Below are 20,491 nucleotides of genomic sequence, written 5' to 3' on the forward strand. Positions count from 1 at the left end.
GAAGTATTCTAATGTATTTTGGGTTTCCTTCATGTGTCTTACCCACCTCCTATCCCAGTCAGGGCGGAAGCTTACTGAGCACAGCAGCAGTGGGACTGCATGGATCGGACACAGCTCGGCTACTTACCAAGCAACTTGGCATTGTAGTCCCCCTACCCTGTGCCTCAGTGTCCTCACTTGTACCTGAGAGGAAGGAATAGTGCCCACCTTCTTGAGTTCTTACAAGGCCCAAAGGACTCCATACAGATTAAAAGTCTCTAGGACAATACTTAGTGAATGAGCTACAAGTATTAGCTGTGATTACCATACAGATTTTTTAAGTATTCTGTCTGAATCTTAACATTATTTTTTTCCTTATATTGTCACATTTTGTTCCTTCTAAGATAAGGATCCACAAGAATCATTTGCCCAGAACTTGTGGACGCAGCGCCTGCCAACCATGTGGGTTCCCCAGATGAAATGCAGTTGGATACTTGTGCTGCATTCTGTCCTGTTACAGAAGTCTCTTCATTGTATAAATCCATTCAGTTGAGCAGTCCCCCCACCCTAACTTTTTCTCTCTGTGCTGCTCTAGTAACCAGAGGCCAAACCCCCAAACACTGCCTGCCAGTGTTCTGAGAAATGGTTCCCCCTCTAGCCCTGAGCACATGGGTATGTCCTATTTGTAGCAAACACTTTAAAGAGTCTACTCAACCTAAATTAGCTATATATAACATTTTGAACTTCTAAAGATTACAAGAGACTTAAAACAGGAAGAAAAACTTATAATTTCAGAAGGTTTGAGAACTGATCTTATCTGCTTATAAAAATATTAGAAAAAAATAGAAAATGAAACAGATTGAATAACCTGACCCAGGTGGTCAGTCATAATGATTACAGAATCCATGTAGTATTGTTGTGCTTTGGATGACACAAGTTGTCTACAGCTTCTGGATCAACAGGGCAGAAGCACCTCCTCCTCCATTGCAAATACTTGCAAGACCATATTCTCCCTGCTTCAAGGCATGAACCAAGTGAACGACAATCCTGGCTCCAGACATCCTAAGATTAAGAAAGCATTTGTGTTAATAAATTACAGAATACCTAACCAAAACATGTTGCAAACCCAAATTAACTTACAGAATTTAACTCCTTAAATGTAGGAGACATGCAAGAAGTTACAGCTTTTTAAAAAGCCAAAGCATAGATTTTAATCTTAAAATAGTGTTAGTTATTGGGTAACAAATGCGGCAGCTCTGTGTTCAGTGTTAGATCCTATCAGAAGTGGTGTTTGCCTTTCAAGGACAGGTGGGAAGGAAGCCAGTTCCACCAAGAGTAACAGGCGTTAGCATGAAATAGTTAAGGTTCAGACAAAACCACAATTAGGTATCCAGGAGCCTGGACAGAGCTATTGATGTCTACCTACCCAATCGGATGTCCCAGAGAAACAGCTCCTCCATTCATGTTTACTTTTTGGGGGTCCAGGTCCAGCATTTTGATGTTTGCTAGTACAACCAGGCTAAAGGCTTCGTTTACTTCCCACATCGTAATGTCCTCTTTCTTCAGTCCTGCATCTCTAAGAACCTAAAATTTTTTTTAACAATAGTCAAAACTTATTTTCATTGTTTTCTTGGAATTCTGCAATTTGGGTTTCTATTTCTCCTTGAGGCAAGAGATTTTTTTTTTTTTTAAAGATTTATGAATAATGAGAGACACAGAGAGGCAGAGACATAGGCAGAGGGAGAAGCAGGCTCCATGCAGGGAGCCTGATGTGGGACTCGATCCCAGGACCCTGGGATTACAACCTGAGCCAAAGGCAGAAACTTAACTGCTGAGCCACCCAGGTGTCCCGTGGCAAGAGATATTTAAATATGGAGTTTCTTAGTTTCCAGGAAGAAGAGCCTTTTATTTTCTGATTTTCATTTCTCATCTTACTGCACTGTGACCATAGAATGTACTTCTATTTTGCTACAACAGAAAGAACTAGATTTTCTTGAACCTTCCATGGATTATCTGTTTGGGGGTTTTAACTTGATAGCCTTAAGATTACTTGACTGTGTTGCTTAGTTGTAGATTTTTGATCTGTCAAATGAGAGAGGTGTATTAGTTTCTACTCTTAGTATGTTTTTTCCATACCTCCTAAGCTTATCCTTTACAAAAGTTGCTGTGGGGTTATATGAGCACAGACATTCTTAGCTATTATATCTTCATTACAAATTATCTCAGGTCTTTTATTCTGTTAGCTGACAGTTCCTCAGCTGTGCAGAAGGGTGTTATGGGGCTAATGGTTATTATCCTTATGAGATTATCTATAATATTGTTACTGTCTTTTTTCTTTAGAAATTATTGTTGTGAGCAACCATAAAATTAACCCAAAACTCTTCCTCGGCCCCCCCCCCCCCCCCCCCCCCCCCCGCTTCCTCTCTGCCTCCAGCAGGCTCAGCTTTCTAAGCTGCACAGCTCCAACTGCAAAAGACAGAACACGGTGCCCCAAGTGGCAACTTCTCTGGCTCTCAGTCCAGCCAGAGGCAGGATTGGAACTCTGCCTTCAGAACTGCACATCTCCCTCAGAAACTGGGTGATTCTGCTCCCTTCTGATCCTCTTTCCTGGTATTCCTCACTGCTTTCTGCTCTGCTGGATGCTGGTCTCAGAAGGTCCCTCCCAGGGCAAGGCCCTCTCCTTGCTGAAATCATGTCTTCAGCTCTGTCTCCTGTGACTCTGAAGCAACTTCCCTTAGAGACCAAGTGCCAGCCTGGAGGATGTAGGTGTTCTTCAAAATGTACTTTTTATCTGTTCCACTGAAGCAGTAGTTGGTAGGTTGCTCAAAATGTTTTCATTAGTTAATCTATTTGGGGGCACCTAGGTGGCTTAGTGGATTAAGCATCTGCCTTCAGTTCAGGTCATGACCTCAGGGTTCTGGGATCAAGCCCCAGGTTGGGCTCCCTGCTCAGCAGAGAGTCTGCTGCTCCCTCTGCTCCTCCCTCCACTCGTGTTCTCTCTCTCTCTCAAATAAATAAATCTTAAAAAAAAAAAAAAAAATGGGAAGATTTGATACCAAGCTATCTCTAGGCTTCAGCAGATGAAAATTCAACACCTAAACCCTACAGCTTTGCCATCGCGTTGGTGGTATAGTGGTGAGCATAGCTGCCTTCCTACAGCTTTGCCATCCGCACACCAGAAGCTGGCATGACAGTGACAGAGTACGGCCCCTCACTTTGTTCTCACCTTAGGTACAGCATACGCAGGTGCAACTGGAAAATCAATAGGTTCCACAGCAGCATCAGCAAATGCTTTATTTTAAAAAAAAAAAAAAGATCATTAAAATCTTCTGCAAGTGATATCTAACAGTTGTTATATATAATATGCAAAACTGCAAGCTTCCAAATCCCAGTAGATGTAAATGTATTTGTTCCTTTTCTAAGATTCTAAACTTTATAAAATTAGATCCATCATCTACACCATTGATTTTCATAAGTAGGAGGTTGGGAGAATTTGTCTCCCGGGACACAATTCCACTTAATGCAGCATCCAAGGTGTAGAGGCTGAGGGCACACCTTGGTGGGTTCAGTTCAGGTCATGATCCCCAACTTGGGCTCCTGAGTCAGCAAGAAGCCTACTTCTCCCTCCCTAATAAAATCTTGGGAGGATTTTTTTTTTTTTTAATTTTTATTTATTTATGATAGTCACAGAGAGAGAGAGAGAGGCAGAGACACAGGCAGAGGGAGAAGCAGGCTCCATGCACCGGGAGCCCGACGTGGGATTCGATCCCAGGGTCTCCAGGATCGCGCCCTGGGCCAAAGGCAGGCACTAAACCGCTGCGCCACCCAGGGATCCCTTTTTTTTTTTTTTAATGTGTAGAATAGCCTCAGGAACAAATTATTTGTTGCAAAATGCCAGAAATGCTGAGGTTAAGAAACCCAAGATCTCAACTAAAAATGAAGGGGTGGGAATCCCTGGGTGGTGCAGCGGTTTAGCGCCTGCCTTTGGCCCAGGGCGCGATCCTGGAGACCTGGGATCGAGTCCCATGTCGGGCTCCCGGTGCATGGAGCCTGCTTCTCCCTCTGCCTGCGTCTCTGCCTCTCTCTCTCTCTCTCTCTGTGTGACTATCATAAATAAATAAAAATTTAAAAAAAAATGAAGGGGTGCCTGTGTGGCTCAGGAGGTTAATAACATGTCTGACTTTCAACTCAGGTCTTGATCCCAAGGTAATGGGATTGCACGGGTTCCACACTTGGCAGCAAGTCTGTCTCTCTTCCCCTTTCTCTCAAATTTTTTTTAAAATATAAAGTTGTAAGGCTTTTAAAAGTAACAAAACTATAAGTCATTAAGAAAACCAGGAAGATACTACAGCTAAAAATATTTAAGGAGATTGAGAGTAAGGTCACATGGATAAATGCAAAAATACCTAGATTTCCTCTTCCTATACCCTCAATTTCATATTCTTAATTTACCTGGCTACCTTTTCCCTCCATGCCAGGGTAAAACATGTACCTGATATGCTCCTACTCATCATACAGAACAGGAAAAGATTCTTAAAGCTTACTCTTCTGTAAAATGAATTATAACAAATACTAAAGGAGCTTCTATCTCAAAATATCTATTTGTTACATTCTGTCACACAGTACAACCTCTAGATAGTAAGTAGCCAACTTCAACATTGCACATTACCAGCACAGAAACTCCATTTCAGGAAGCTTAAAGAGGTTTAGGAAGAAACAAGTTTCAAACATTTTCTACCTGCTACTCTTGCCAGCGGTTTCACCTTGAGCCTCCTGGCTGCATCTGCAGTCATCAGCACCACAGCCGCAGCACCATCATTCAGCGTGCTTGCGTTGGCAGCTGTTACTGTGCCTGAAAGCAGCAGCGAGCGTGAAGTCAAAAGCATACTTTCACACTGAATTCATTTGGTTCAACTTAAATTACTGCTTTGTGCATGAAAAATGACCAATACATATGGAGGTAATTACTGCTTTCAGGAAACATACATGTAGCTAACTATATATAATACAACTATAAAAGTCCATCTTGTATTAGTTTTCTAACAGATTGTTCAAAGCTAACCCAGAAACACATGCATGATGGCAGTAGGTAAATGCTGATTTACAAGTCTTCAAAGATAAAGACCAGTTCCTTATTTTTCTTCCACCGAGTCTAACTTTGCTTATCCACAATAGAGCAGATACCGCATCATAATCAGGTTCTTCTCTACAGTCACTGGAAGTTAAATGTCAAGAATACTAAAAATCATTAAACTATACATTTTAAATTTTACAGTATGTAAATTATGTCAACTAAGCTTTTATAAAATTAAAACCAAGACCAAGTTGCAGCTACAAGTAAACTTTTGGAAAAAAAAAAAAAAAAAAAAAAAACTTAATATGATGCTTGAAAAAATACTGATCCATCCCTATAGTTGGTATTTAGAAATTCAAATCAGGAAAGGCAGAAGAGTAACTTTGGATTATTATCACAACTGTATACAGCCAATTTTAAAAGGAAATTGAGGACCACCTCAAGGATTTCAGAAGCATTAATTGAGAACACTGGAATCCCATTTATGATAGCATCTAACAGTTAGTTACTTAGGACTTACTATATGCCAGACACTGGAAATAAAACAATGACAACACTGCTGTCACCTTATTCCTCAAGAATCTTACAGGGGGCACCTGGGTGGCTCAGTCCGGTAAGCATCTGCCTTGGGTTCAGGTCCAGGATTGAGCTGGCCTGAGCTGGGCTCCCTGCTCAGTGGGGAGTCTGTTTCTCCCTCTGCCCCTCCTCCTGCTCATGCTCTCTTGCTCGTTCATTTGCTCTCAAAATCTTTTTTTTTAAAAAGAATCTGATAGGGATTTAATGTATAAACACCTCATTTCACAAACTTTCAATATGAATTACATATGAAAAACAATTCTATATTCATCCTATAATCTCTTCCCTAGAATTTATATTATTGAAGGTATTAAACAACTTTAAATATTTTTGGATATGTTATTCTCACATGAGCCTGACATACTGAAAATGTTAAATAACATCTGGATGTTTTCTAGAGTTGCTGTTTTAAAATCCTTAGGCAGTTCCAAGACCAGAGATGGTATAACTTCATTTTTTGTCATGCTTCATTTCTTCATACTAACCATTTTCTTTCTGGAAAACTGTCTTTAGCTTTGGAACTTTGCTAAAGTCAACACGTTTATATTCTTCATCTTCTGTCACCAGTACATCTGGTTTGCCTACAACACAAGTGTTTTAAGTTATCACCACTCAGTGAGACACTCCCACACAAGGATGCACCACTCACCATCCCAAGTAAACCCTGCTCTAGAATCTATCACCTATAATCTCTATTAGTGACCTTAAAAAGTTTATTAAGTAGTTTAACACAGTTTAAATCTTTGATTCGGCCACATCCCATCCTCTGCTCTTCCCCCTTCTTTGATCACAGATCCCATCCATTTTCCCGACAGCAGGGCATCCCACCATTCGGAACCTAGTCAACATTTCTCAATGGGAATGAGACCATTGAGATTGTGGATTCTGCTGGAGTGGGTACAAAGAGCTCCTACTCTGAGCACTGCAGGGGCCACTGTAGATGGAGACAGGCTCAGAGCATGCAGCAAGGGGTACCCAGGTCCCATCCCTGGAGCCCCCATGCTGCTGCTTCCTGCCACACAGCCTTAGTTCTGGGAGGTGCCCTAGCCACTCTCTCTCTCACTTAAAAGGCTAATAAACTGTCTGTTGCTTATATCAGATTTCCATTCCATTTCTCAAACTGAAAACATTCTTAGTGGAACTTGCAGTTGAGTTGGAAGCTGGTATTACATTGGGTTGAACTGAATTCTAACTTAGCATTTCCCTATATGAACCATAAGCAAAAGTATCTTTGTCTTCAATTGAACAAAGATAAAAATGAACTAATTTAAAGCAAAATTTTTAGCAACCTGTGAAGTCTAAAAATTAAAATCTGTTTTGGAGCATCATCCCTCTACCTTTGGTTGTGACTGTGACCGGGATCACTTCACTTCCAAATCTTCCCGCCTCCCACGCCGCTTTACTCCTGGTGTAGGAGCTCAGCGCATACGTGTCCTGCTCTTCCCGTGTAATGTTCATCTTCTTCGCAGTGTTCTCAGCACAGTTTCCCTGAAAAAAGTTGGAATCCTTAAAATACAATTTACTTTGCATAACTTATAAAATACCTATTAACGTGCGTAATGTAAAATAGTGGTAAGTAGTTAAACAGTTTCTTAAAATACAACTCTTTCTGTACTAGGTCATTTTTCACTCATGTTTCATCTTTAGATACTTGAGTTAGCCTAGAAGTTGGTATTTCAAAGGCAAATAAAATCAAGCAGGATTGTTTACTGGAGGGCATTTCTCCTTAAAAATCAGTAATTACCATATGGATTTTATTGTAGACATCAGTGAGTCCATCTTTTACAATCAAATCTTCAAGCTTTACACCACCATATGGGGTGGCTCCTCTGCTCATGACGTAGGGGACATTGGACATGCTCTCCATCCCACCTGCCACCATCACATCCTGCTCAACAACAAAAACCATGTCAATTCAAACAAGCTTGTAAGCCAGTATACCCACTACCCAGCTATCACAAACAAGTGTCTGGACTTCATTCATCTGTTACATGGCAAATACTGGAAGTACCCTCTTTGATCCTGATGAAAAGAAATGGTCTCTAAAATCTGTAATGATAATTAAGAATCAAGTATTTCTGAGATTCCAGGATCCTTCATGTAGGACTGACCATTTCCTGATGTTCTTCTAACCCTTAGTGGCACTCAACACTGCTAAACATTTAATGTCTTCTAAAAGATGACAAGTATTTGTGTTTGCAGAAATATTCCTACTTCTTTGGTGGAGATACTCTTGACCACCTTTTCCCAGACCCTTGTGGCAACCTCCTACATGATCATCTGACATGCATCCTTGCTTCCACCCCAGCAGCGTCTACACACACACGCAAGTCATTTTGGCTGGGATGTTCAGCCTCCTCATTCCCCTCCTTGGAGGACTCCTCGGCCTTCTCACAGAAGGCTTCTCTCTCCTTCCAGTCAGGTCATCCACGACCTCTGCTATACTCACACACCCCTGCGCACTTTGACCCATCCACCAATATGTGAAACACCTGTTATTTCCACTAAAACTAACCAAAACGTGGCCACTGTGCGCTTTCCCTGAACACTTGCATCTTCTTGGAACACTTGCCCTTCCTTCTTTTTTGTTCCCCAATTACTGAGTAACACTTTTATTAGCACTCCGGCACTGCCCTAGAGCTCTATCTGTACGTCTCTTGTTACCAGAGAGCTCCTTTTAAGGCTAGAAACCTTGTCACGTTGATTTTGTCACTAGGGCCTGGCATATACAGACATTTAATGAGTATTAACCAATTAACCTGTGAGCACAAACCAACAAAAGGAATTTGCATAGAAGAGCTAATTTAAAACAAATAGTTTAATGTAAAACATTTAGCATTAAAGGCAAGTTTTTTCTCACAGCCTTTAATCAGGAATTAAGACCAATACAATTACCAAAGAAACCTAAATATTTTGCTGGTTTTGAAATCAGGAGATTCTCAATTAGTTCTCATGTAAAATACTGAATATTTCCTGGAGATGATGGCAATAATAAGTTACAGAAAATAAGGTAGCAATTATTCTTCAACACAAAATAAAAATGGCCACTTTCCAAAATAAAAGGTAATTAAATATTCAAAATATTTATTCTTAGTTTTCCTGTAAGTCAGGTAATTGTATACATGCAAATAAATACCAGCCGAAAGCATTTCAATGTAGTGCAAATAGCATTTGCTAGAAAAATCACAATAAATCAACTGAGACAAAACTGTCCTTCTCACTTTTCCAACCTGTAAACAATCTCCACTGATTTCCACTCGCTGTTGTGACAAGGGCTTAGTAACATCCCATGGTGGTGTTACCCTCTGTATAAACAAGCTCCCAACATTTACTAAGTGTGCAACTGGTACCACTTTTATGGAAAGCATTTGAAAATATAATCTGAAGATCTTCTGACTCAAGTTCTCCTTAGTTATTTTTCCAACAGATCAATTTGTACACGATGAGATTTTAACATTTTGTCCACTAGTGTCCAGGGAACGTCACATGGCAGGTGCTCAGCTCATGGGGCAGAGGGAGGATTTCCCACTAGTCTGGCTCTAGACTTGGTGTTCTTACCACTACACTGTCCTGCTTTAGACTTTTTGGTCAAGTATTTAGAAGTATTTACAAAGACAGAAGAATAGAGGTATGCATGACAGCATTACTGAAAACAGTGAAGGGGAGATAACCAGACGTCTATTCAGTCAGGCCCACATTATAAGCTATCGTGGTTCAACTCAGTACAACACTAACCTCCGTGCTGATGTAGAAAGACTTCCCAGACATTAAATGAGGTACAGGGCTCAAGCAACTTGCCCAAAGTTTCTCTGTTCTTAGTGGCAGAACACACAAGAGAGTGATGGACAGTGAGGCTAAAGAAGACTTACTCCTTTTATACTTTTCTGTAGCATGTCAGTATCTGCATGTGCATACATGGTTTATAATAAAGCATGGGCCACATTAGCCAGATAGCACTCTCTCCTTTCCCCCTCTGCCTTGCCTTATACCTGGAAACAAAGCAGGGGAGGAGTGAGAGCAGTGGCACACTTCGCTGTGGTTCAGGTGTGCATGAGCAGTAACCTGCATACACCCCACCCCAGGCCCTCGTGCAGCATACCCCTGAGAGGCGAGAAGGCACCAGATGGGGATGAAGACACCTGTTTTCTCATTTCAACCCTGTAACTGTCAGCAGTGTCTCAGCCTCACTCCACCCAAGTGAGAAAGGAAGGGCTTGGGTCTGATCAACTCTCAGTCCGTGAATCTGCATCTGCTCTCCTCACACCACAGCACATACATGCTGAGTGAGCAGCCACCTCCTGCTTGACCTCAGGCCAAGATGAGAGTGAATCATCGAAGCCAGTGGAAAGCACGATCTAACAAATGAACATGGGTGCTTAGATAGGTCATCATGTCTGGACGCGGTCAGTCATCGAATTTCAGGGTCAGCCTTATTCTTATCTATGATGAACACTCTTCTGGCAAATACAAAATTTGTTTTGAGTCTCCCAGAATCTCAGAAAAGACCAAATAAAGGGTCACCTGAAGACCAAAACGATTCTCTAACCAAGACAAGCTAACATTTGGCCTCCTCCCCAACAGAAGAAACTCAGACACTCCTGACCATCAGAAACAACACAGCAGCTGCACTGAGGAGAAAGATTATCACTTCTAAAGCACAAATGCTCTCAGATTTTTAGTGTGTCTTTAACACTGTGTATTATTTTAGTTATAATATGGGAAAGAAGTTCTTCTTACCTGATGCCCACACATGAGACTCTGAGAGGCCATCATGATGGCCTTCATTCCGGAGGCACAGACTTTGTTTACAGTGGTGCACGGGGTAGAAATAGGTAAGCCTAAAACCAACACAAGTCAGTCCGGAAAAGCGAAGATACTCTTCAAACACAACTCTAGGATGTAGATTAGTACAACAGAGCAGGTCAGCCTCTAATCACAACATCCTCACTCCCGCCAATTTCAGTCTGCATCATGTTATGCATTTAACATTGTATTTAAGCTGAACAGCCTCCATTTTGCTCTCCCAAACATTTTACATATAAAAGCAAAGATGTATCCCCAGTACCTGCGCCCAGCGCCGCTTGCCTCGTTGGGGCCTGTCCCTCGCCTCCTTGTAGGACATTCCCCATGTAGGCTTCCTTCACTTCTTCTTTTGGAATCCCTTTGATTACAAAAACAAAACCGCGTTTCCATGTTTTATTCAATTTAAATGTAATTAGTGATTATCTAATAAGGTACATGATATTACACAGCAGGAACAGTTTCTTCTTGTCAGCTTTGAGTTTCATCCTAAACATAATACAAGGATTTCTTTACAAGGAAGTTTAGAAATACAGGCACTGAGTGTCTCTAAGTGTTATATATATAATAAGTGCAAAACAAGTATAACAAACAACAACAACAAGCCAGAAAAGCAAAGTAGCTACTGACCTGCCTTTTCAATGACTCCCTGAATTGCAATGGAACCAAGTTTAGTGGCCGGCAGGGAGGAAAGGCTGCCCAAAAAGGATCCAATGGGTGTTCTTGCAGCACTTACTATGACCACCTCCTGGCAAGACAGAAGTCAGTAAAACTCATTACATTTAAATATTGTATCCAACCCATCTTTCATTAAATACACATAATTCAGATACATAGTAGTCCCCCAAGCTTATCCCTGGGGAATATGTTCGGAGACGCCCAATGGGTGCAAGAAACCGCAGAGAGAACTGAACGCCATAGTTTGTCTTCTCTACACATACACACCCAAAATGAAGCCAGGCTCAGAAGACCAGCGGCAGTAACTCATCAAACAGAAGTTATAACAATATGCTGTAACACAAGCTATGAGAATGTGGTCTCTCAACATTGTGTGCTGGACTCGCCCTGGCAAGGGCCATATGAGATGATGACATGTCTACGTGACAAGATGAAGGCGAGTGACGGACACAGACTGTGTCAGCACTGGGTTACCACAGACGCTGACCATGGCCAAGTGGAGCATGAAGAAGGGGGAGGAACCACGTTATTACCTAAGACACAGACATCTTGATGAATGACCATTTACTCCATGAAGATTAATCTCACTATGGGAGCAGCAGGAAGACTCATCAGCTCACTGGTGCTGCGTTATGATTTCAGATCCAACAGAAAACCTCAGACAAACCAACTCTAAAATACACCTAGATCCTTCCCAACTGTCCTCAGGCGGTTTAAAAGTAGAAGCTGAAATTTCACTTCTACTCTGCAGTGAAAATATAAGACATGATCACTTGACCCGTGTTCACTGCTCAGTCAACAACCCCAACCAAACGACATCCTTCCCGAAGGCAACTCTGGGCGAGGAGCCCAGGCCCACATACTGCGTGGGGCAGCACCCCTTAAAAGGACATGTGGAGCCACTGTTTCTTAAATGATTAATAACAGCAATATGAACTTTAAAAAGAAGCAGACAAAAGCTCTCGTAAACAGCATCAAACTCTCATTTTAACAACTCTCTCACACTTGCCTTCCACATTCTCCTACTAAGCTCAGAGATAAATATGAGAGCTGCTCCTTCCATTCTGACAGAAGGCTATTACTAAGTCATCCAAGGGACCCATAGGATCCAGGGCAGCCCTAAGAAAGCACCCAGAAACAGACAACGGTCCTCCCTGTCTTATCCCCAGCCTGGACTGGCCCCTTCCTCCTAGTATCTTCCACGTGGCCTCTGCAGTGTCCTACACCCAATGATGAGGGTCCCGGAATGTCAAGAAGGATACCGCACAGTTAGAAGTTTGTTCTGCAGGAGACACTGGCAAGCAGCAGCAGAAACTGAGCAGGACGCCAGACAGAGATCTCTTCACTGGCATTTGGGAGTTTAATTTAGGATTTCAACAGTGAGCCATTCTAACCCCACAGCATCCCAGGGGGACCCCATATCTATGCACATATAAGAATATACATTTTTAAGACTATACTTCTCTTTAAATTCTTGAAATTTTAAAGCACAATTTAAACATACTTACATTCAAAGTGGGTTTTGACACGTAACTTCGCTCCACGTATCTGACTGCCTGTAATGTAAAGATTTGTAAAGTTACAACATAAAAAATTCTAATTTACATCTCTCAGTGGTGGAGTTCCGGTGATTTCTTTCTGCTTCCTTATATTTTTATTTCCACGTTCTTCACAGCATATGTCTCTGTTATAATCATTAAAAAAAAAAATCACTGTTTTGGAATATACTTTTCTGATTAGCTCCTCACTGCAAATTTTGTTTTAACTTCTGATAACTTCATAAAGTTTAAAATCCTTAAGCCTTTTTAAAGTTTTATAAAATGTAGTTTTAAGTTAAATTGTAAGTTCTACATTTATTTTAGACTACCCCAAGAAAATGTCCTTATTGCTCAAAAAATATTTAAATAAAACTTGCTATTTCCTTCATCTACTTCTAACGAATGGATCTGATTCATCTGAAGCAAACCCACCTCATATAAATATGGTCTGTATTACCAAATATGTTATTTTTTAAGAAAGAAAACTGCAAGTAACTTGCCCCTACATCTCAATTCTTTCCACACTGCTCTTAGAAATAAATGCCAAGAACAAGTAGAGATAATACAAGTCACAGTTCAGAGACCTGACTGATCTCAAACTGGACAATTCACAGAATGAAAAATTAATTTTTTATCCTCTGAAGTCAGAAAGCTTAATAAATATTCAAATATGACCACTCGTATTTAGAACCTAATCTCGTTGATAGTTATCAATGGCCAATTGTATCTCAAAGCAATCAGCAGCCTACAAATATCTAAAAGTTGGTCTTAGTGCAAACAACCAGTTAAAGCTTCAACTTAGAAGAGTACAAAAAGAACACAGATGTGACAGAGAAGCTACAGCAGAGAGAGAACCACAACCACCACAAGGTATCCTCCCCGAACTGCTTTGTAAAGTGAGTAGATGAGAACGGATACATGCATATGGCAGCTTGGAGACAGAATGTTTTACTGGGGCGGGAGGAGCACAGAATTTCAGACAATCGTTTTTCCAGTGTTAAAATGACAGAGTCACTTTTATGTAGAAAGCTGATATCAACAATTCTGCTATAATGGGCAGCCCAGGTGGCTCAGCAGTTTAGCACCACCTTCAGCCCAGGGCGTGATCCTGGGTACATCCTCTCCCCGGTACGTCCCACCTCGGAGCGCCGCACTACCACCAGCGAGGACACGGGGGTGAGGACACAGGGAGGACACGGGGCGCATAAGCCACAATCCTAGGACTCGCTCTCCATCTGCCCTGAGACCAGGTACTCTAGGGCAGACGCTGCCAACTCTGCATCCAAACAGCCGCCACCTCCCTCCCTGCTCCATCTCCACCACAGCCTCGGAAGCCCAGCCACCTCTCCTGCTAGTGTCACAGCCACTTGACGCTGATCCGCGGTCTATCCAGTTTTTAAAACATCAATCAAATCTCATCACTGCCCTGGTCAGTCCTTCGGTGGCTTTCCATCGCTCCCGGAATGACACCCATACCCTTTCCTTTATTCCACAACAACCTGCTCCTAACTTCTTCCCAAACTCACCTCACTCTTGCTCTGTGAGTCCGCTCCCTCCTCAGCCCGGTCCCCATCCCCCCCACCCCAGATGCGCCAGGAACAGCCCATCCTTGTTCTCCTTGTTCACGCAGAGGCGCTAAGGAGCCCTTCCCTCGGTGTTGTCCGCGACCATGCGACCAGCCAGCCCGCCAGCCCGGGCACGGGCACGTCTGCCTCCCTCCTCCCTTCTGCAGGCTCACCTCCCGCAGCGTGAACAGCGTGAACAGCGTGAACAGCGCGGCTCCGTCTCTGTCCCTCTCTCCTTCTCCCGACCTCCACTGAGCTCCTGCTTCCCGGGAGCAGGGCTGCCCTTCCTCGCTCACGGCCCGCCCCAGCCGGGCTGCCTGAGGATCCCCGGAGCAGAGGAAACGCCGGGTCGGGCAGGCCGCGGGCACGGAGCGTCCTCGTAGGCAGCGGCCCAACACGACCAGCGGGGTCGGGGCGGCTGGGCTGGGCCGCACCAGGGCCCCAGGAAGCTCACCCGCCCGGCAGCCTCCACAGCAGCCTGGGCGCTCGCTGGCGCTTTCCAGAATATGCACTTTTGTGACCCGGTGACCTGTCTCCACACCTGTCTCCGAGAAGAGACAGTGGTTACTCACGGTCGCTCTCCCCGGGACGGCGGCAGATACGGAACAAATATTTGAACAAAATCTGACGCTCGCCAACAAGCGTGAAGAACAGCATCACATGGAGGGTCAGGGCTTCGTGAGGCAGAGAAAGGGCCGCAGAGCTACCAGGGAGGGCCTCTCCACACGGGGGTCAGGAGCCGGGGTCAGGAACGGCTCCGGCGTGCTAAGGGCAGCCCTGGGGCATCTGGAAGGGCGCAACTGAGGCCCTGACAGACACACCTGGCACATGGGGAGGACCCGGCGGGGGAAGACATGGGGCGGGAAGGACATGGGAGGAGGACACGGGGCGGTCAGGACACATGGGACACATGGGAAGACATGGGGCGAGGAGGACACGGGGAGGAGGACTCGGGGGAGAAGGACACGGGGGAGAAGGACACGGGGTGAGGAGGACACGGGGTGAGGAGGACACGGGGCGAGGAGGACACAGGGGAGGAGGACACCGGGGGAGGAGGACACGGGGCGGTGAGGACTCGGGGCGAGGACACCAGGGGAGGACACAAGGCAGTGAGGACTCGGGGCGAGGAGGACACGGGGCAGTGAGGACACGTGGGAGGACACGGGGCAAGGAGGGCATGGGAGGAGGACTCAGGGCAAGGAGGACATGGGGAGGAGGACACGGGGCAAGGAGGACATGGGAGGAGGACTCGGGGCGAGGAGGACATGGGGGAGGAGGACACGGGACAAGGAGGACACGGGGGGAAGGAGGACACAGGGAGGAGGACACAGGGGAGGACACGGGGCAAGGAGGACATGGGAGGAGGACTCAGGGCAAGGAGGACATGGGGGAGGAGGACACGGGGCAAGGAGGACATGGGAGGAGGACTCGGGGCGAGGAGGACATGGGAGGAGGACTCGGGGCGAGGAGGACATGGGGGAGGAGGACACGGGACAAGGAGGACACGGGGGGAAGGAGGACACGGGTAGGAGGACACAGGGGAGGACACGGGGCAAGGAGGACATGGGAGGAGGACTCAGGGCAAGGAGGACATGGGGGAGGAGAACTCAGGGGAGGAGGACTTGGGGCAGTGAGGACTCGGGGCGAGGACACAGGGGAGGAGGACACCAGGGGAGGACACGGGGCAGTGAAGACTCAGGGCAAGGAGGACACGGGGGGTAAGGACACATGGGAGGACACGGGACAAGGAGGACACGGGAGGAGGACTCAGGGCAAGGAGGACACAGGGGGAGGAGGACTCGAGGCGAGGAGGACACGGGGGGGAAGGAGGATACGGGGAGGAGGACTCGGGGCGGTGAGGACAGAGGGAGGACGACACGGGGGAGGAGAACTCAGGGGAGGAGGACTCGGGGCGAGGAGGACACGGGGGGCGGTTGGAGGACACAGGGTGGTGAGGACAGAGGGAGGAGGACACGGGGCGAGGAGCACAGCCAGTGGGGCCCCACGAGCAGGAGTCTGTGTAGTGGTTTGGGCAATGACAAGCCAGCCAGGGCTCTGCCACCGAGGAAGACTGTGCACAGAGCACAGGGCAGGGGGCCGGCCGGGCAGACGCAGGGAGGAGCCCGGGGAGGAGCACAGGGGCAGCAGCCAGGCGTGGGTTTGCAGCGTGCGGTCAGGCAGAACCAGCCAGCGGCCCCCAACATTCATAGTTTACAGGTAAGGAGAAGAAAGCAATTTGACGTCCTAACCCACAGTGCCTTAGGATATAATTTTATTTATAAATTGGTCTCTAGAGTAGGAATCAAGATGAGGTCATCAGGGTGGCTTAATCCAGGATGACTGATGTCCTTATCAAAAGAGGGGGGAAAAATTTAAGATTTTATTTATTTGACACAGAGAGAAAGAGAGAAAACAAGCAGGGGGAGTGGCAGGGCACTTCATCCCAGTGCCCTGAGATCCTGACCGGAGCCAAAGGTAGACGCTTAACCCACTGAGCCACCCAAATGCCCCAAAAAGATAAAGTTTTAACACCGAGAAAGAAAGAGAAGCACAGAAGAAAGATGAAGAGAAGACGGGGGAGATTGCCACGTGCAGATGGAGCGCAGGAACGACATCTCCAAACCAAGGAACTCCCAAAGACCGCCAGCAAAGCACCAGAAGCAAGGACGAGGCAAGGGGGGGGGGATTTCCCTCCAGGATTCGGAGGGTGTGGGGTCCTGCCAACACCATGATTTCAGATTTCCTGGCCTCCAGAACATTGTTGAAACATTTTTGTTGTTTAAAGCTGCCCAATTTGTAGTATCTTGTTGAAAATCTCACCTCCCCTGGCTTTTCAGAAGACACTACATCCCCCGGCTTTTCTTCCATGACACCATCCTCTCTTCACTCACCTTTGTGTTCTACGCACCCAGACTGTCCTGACGCTGCGTCTCCCAAGGGCCTCACGCCAAGCCCTCCCCACCCGCTGTCGGTGAGCTCGTCAATGCCCATGGATGCCATTCTCATCTGCACTGCTGATTCCCAAATCTCAATTTCCTCCAGTTCTTAGTGATCAAACTGGCAACTCCAAACTCAAGGCCAAAATACAACTCATCACTTTCTGCTGCCACATCTGTTCCTCTGAAAACCATTACTACCCATCTAAACAGCAGGCCAAGGCCCCCAGATTATACCCAACTCCTTCTCACTAAGCCCCTTTTAGCCAATCAGTCATTAAAGTCAACAGATTCTAACCTCCAGGCTATCTCTGGCACCTTCCACATCAGATCGCTATCACTACCTGCTGGCTTGCCACAACTCTATACTGGCTGGTATAAGGACTGAGGTGCAAAAATCCACAGGGTGAAAGGGAATGAGAAGGAAGCAAAACAGTGAGGGTATCCATCAGGATCCAACCGGGAAAATAAAAACCATTCTACTTGAAATATAATTTAATGCAGAGATTAAATATACAGATGATAGAAAAGCTATGAACAACAGAGGCAGGCAGTACAGATTAGCAACAGGAACGCATTAGCACACATAGGGTGTTGGGACACAGGGAAGCAGGAGGTTACCAAAGCCAAGAGGTCAGGCTCACCTTGCAGAAGTAAGAATCAAAGGAGCCACAGACAGGATCAGAAATACCATCTAAGGGCAGACAGAAAAAAATTATCCTGGCTTCTCCCTTACAATCTCCCATCCAGAAACCAGCTGATAGACGCTGTGATGTTTGCGCCTGCAAGGGTCAGCCCCACAGCAACACGCACAGAGGGAAAGGAATCTGGCAGCAAACGGGCTGAGGACTGGCAAATTGCAGGGAAGTATTTTAAAGTCTGAGTATTAAAACAATAATTTGGAGTCAAAAACAGCGAAACAGGTGTTTCAAGGGGGGGGGGATGGTCAATAGTATCAAATGCAGTGTAAGGTCAAGAGGAAAGAAAAAAACCACGGGTACTCTTCAAATGAGGGGCACAGAAGTCTAATTCCAGAGGCTTAAAAAGAAAGGATATTAAAAAAGAAAAAAAAGTGGTTACAGCTGGGAAAGGCAAGCTCTGATAAATTAGTTCATTACTTTGCTAACCAAAAGGGAAACTTTGTATTCGAAGGTAAACATCAAAGAGCCAGTGTAATGGGTGAAGGTCAAGTTCCATTCAACAAACTGGCACTAACTATTGAAAATCTTGTTACAACAGGTTTCCAGTAAACAATTGCTTATTTCAAATAATGACCAATGCTGATTCTAGAATTCAAAAAAATGAGCACCATAAATCATACACTGTAAAACCTACAGCTCCATTCTACTAAGCAATATGTGCTTGATTGTAAGATCTTTTTTTTTTTAATTTATTTATGATAGTCACAGAGAGAGAGAGAGAGAGAGAGAGAGAGGCAGAGACATAGGCAGAGGGAGAAGCAGGCTCCATGCACCGGGAGCCCGACGTGGGATTCGATCCGGGTCTCCAGGATCACGCCCTGGGCCAAAGGCAGGCGCTAAACCGCTGCGCCACCCAGGGATCCCTGACCGTAAGATCTTAATTAAACTATAAATTACAAGGATTCTGGGGTGGCTCAGCAGTTGAGTGTCTGCCTTTGGCTCAGGGTGTGATCTGGGGTCCTAGGATGGAGTCCCACTTCAGGCTCCCCAGAGGGAGTCTGCTTCTCCCTCCATGTCTCTGCCTCTCTGTGTCTTTCATGAATAAATAAATAAAACCTTTTTAAAAAGAGGGTTCTGTATCTGTTTTGGTTTTTTGTTTTTTTGTTTTTGTTTTTTTTAAGAGAATTGAGTTCGCCTAATAGGCCTGGTCAACACTGGTTGAAACCCAGGTTAACCTAACTACATTTTTCCTGACTTCCCAAATCAGTACATGAAATAACAAATCTGCTGATCAAGAACTGATCCGGGTACATTTCCCGGCACTTCCCCTCTGCCACTAGGTTACAGGTGGAAAAAGAACTCTTTCCTGTAAACCCCGCCTCCTGACTTCTCTCTTAGCTCACTCACCCAGGATTATTTTTAATGTTTTTTAAGATTTTATTTATTTATTTATTCATAGAGACACACAGAGAGAGAGAGAGGCAGAGACCCAGGCAGAGGGAGAAGCAGGCCCCACGCAGGGAGCCCGACGCAGGACTCGATCCCGGGTCTCCAGGATCACACCCTGGGCTGCAGGCGGCGCTAAACCGCTGCACCACCAGGGCTACTACCCCCCACCGCCCCAGGATTATTTTTAGAGTCTTCCTTCTCCCTTGGCTCCTCACATCCACTCCCTGCTTGTCAAGTTCTACATTTATTCTTTCACAAATCTCCTGCATAACGCTGCTCCCCTTTATACCCTCAGCACACAGCTCTGGTTACTTCACGCCAGAACAATGTTTCTTTCCCGCACTTCCATCCTCCCCGACTTCTGGTTATGACAAAACCCAAAACATCAACCGTCTGCCCTGACTTGGGTCGAGCCCAAAGTCTTGCAACAATGGCTGGATTTCAAAATGCCCGGCCCAAACCAACCTGGCAAACTCGCCTCACCAGCCGCGCCCTGGCGTTCTCTACTACTCCCGAGGTTTTGCCAGGTGGTAAATCCAAGATGCAGGTTCCCATGCTTTGACACTGCCCTTCTCAAGGCCCTCGCACCCGGTTCCCTAAACACAGGACGAGAAGGGCGAGGGGGAAGCACACCTCAGGGCGCCCTCAGGCCGTAACGCCATAGGATACAGTCTGCTCCTGGAGTGGGGCGGAGCCGCTCACTCTCCCCCTAAGTGTGCAGCGGCACCAGAGCAGGTGCGTATGTCCATTCTCCCTTAGGGCCTCAGCCCAGCAGGCGCGATGGAGCCCGCTGCAAGAACACAAGCACATTTCGGAGAAAGCCCGGTGCAGCGGTACGGCCCAGGCCGCGGTCAAGCAGGGCCGGGCCCGGCTCCGCGCAACCCTCGCCAAGGCGTGCGGAAGCGGCGGAGACCCCGCCGACGCCGGGGACGCACAGGAGCCAGGTGGCGGCGCGTCGTGCGCGTGTGCGTGCGCGTGCGCCGCGTCGGTGGGCTGCCCGGGCGCGGGTCCCGAGGCCTAAGCCGGGGGCCCCGCGCGCCGCAGGCAGGGGCTCTCCCAGGCGGGGGCCGGCAAGCCGCGGCCTGGGCCCTGGCCCCCCTCACCTGCAGCGGCCTCCGGAGCAGGGGGCTGCGCCCGCAGGCGCCACCGCGCAGAAGGGCCGCCAGCACAGCCATGACCGAAGGGCGCGGAGACAAGCCTCAGAGGGCGGAAAGCGCCGGCGCGCGCAGCCAAAGCCCCGCCCCGCGGCCCCGCC

The 20,491-nt window shown here is 46.3% G+C and overlaps 2 protein-coding genes across 8 annotated transcripts in view; one reads left to right on the top strand and one right to left on the bottom strand.

Annotated features, from left to right (window-relative positions):
- NPAT (nuclear protein, coactivator of histone transcription) overlaps positions 1-12,834 on the top strand; it is a 75,711-nt gene extending 62,877 nt beyond the window's left edge. For 2 of the 5 annotated variants that reach the window (XR_005359329.1, XR_005359334.1), the window contains one exon: positions 2,414-3,082. The gene's annotated coding sequence lies outside the window, so the exon portion shown is untranslated. Of the gene's footprint in view, positions 1-2,413; positions 3,083-9,711 lie in introns of those variants that run through there. The other 3 variants (XR_005359330.1, XR_005359335.1, XR_005359331.1) reach the window with 2 other exon arrangements.
- ACAT1 (acetyl-CoA acetyltransferase 1) lies at positions 744-20,459 on the bottom strand. Of its 3 annotated transcripts, none has more exons than XM_038536284.1 (12): positions 20,340-20,459; positions 12,616-12,663; positions 11,060-11,177; positions 10,695-10,790; positions 10,367-10,467; positions 7,374-7,517; positions 6,967-7,117; positions 6,115-6,210; positions 4,718-4,831; positions 3,206-3,270; positions 1,406-1,563; positions 744-1,041 (listed from the first exon to the last, which is right to left on the bottom strand). In XM_038536284.1, exons 1-12 carry the CDS (start codon positions 20,409-20,411, stop codon positions 921-923), a joined length of 1,284 nt encoding a protein of 427 aa, XP_038392212.1. In that variant the 5' UTR covers positions 20,412-20,459; the 3' UTR covers positions 744-920. The 3 variants fall into 3 exon arrangements, with proteins under 3 accessions (XP_038392212.1, XP_038392213.1, XP_038392211.1); XM_038536285.1 differs by lacking the exon at positions 20,340-20,459 and adding an exon at positions 19,870-20,121; XM_038536283.1 differs by lacking the exon at positions 20,340-20,459 and adding an exon at positions 19,702-19,860.
- Positions 20,460-20,491: the final 32 nt, after the last annotated feature.

Source organism: Canis lupus, chromosome 5, assembly GCF_011100685.1.
Source record: "Canis lupus familiaris isolate Mischka breed German Shepherd chromosome 5, alternate assembly UU_Cfam_GSD_1.0, whole genome shotgun sequence".
Taxonomy (NCBI): domain Eukaryota; kingdom Metazoa; phylum Chordata; class Mammalia; order Carnivora; family Canidae; genus Canis; species Canis lupus.

Coding starts and splice junctions, on each gene's coding strand:
- ACAT1 (XM_038536283.1), bottom strand. CDS start 19,791: ATGGGAACCTGCATCTTGGATTTACCACCTGGCAAAACCTCGGGAGTA. Junction 10,468..10,694: donor GCAAGCGGCGCTGGGCGCAG/GTACTGGGGATA, acceptor TGTTGGTTTTAG/GCTTACCTATTTCTACCCCG. Junction 4,832..6,114: donor AGTTTTCCAGAAAGAAAATG/GTTAGTATGAAG, acceptor TGCTGCTTTCAG/GCACAGTAACAGCTGCCAAC.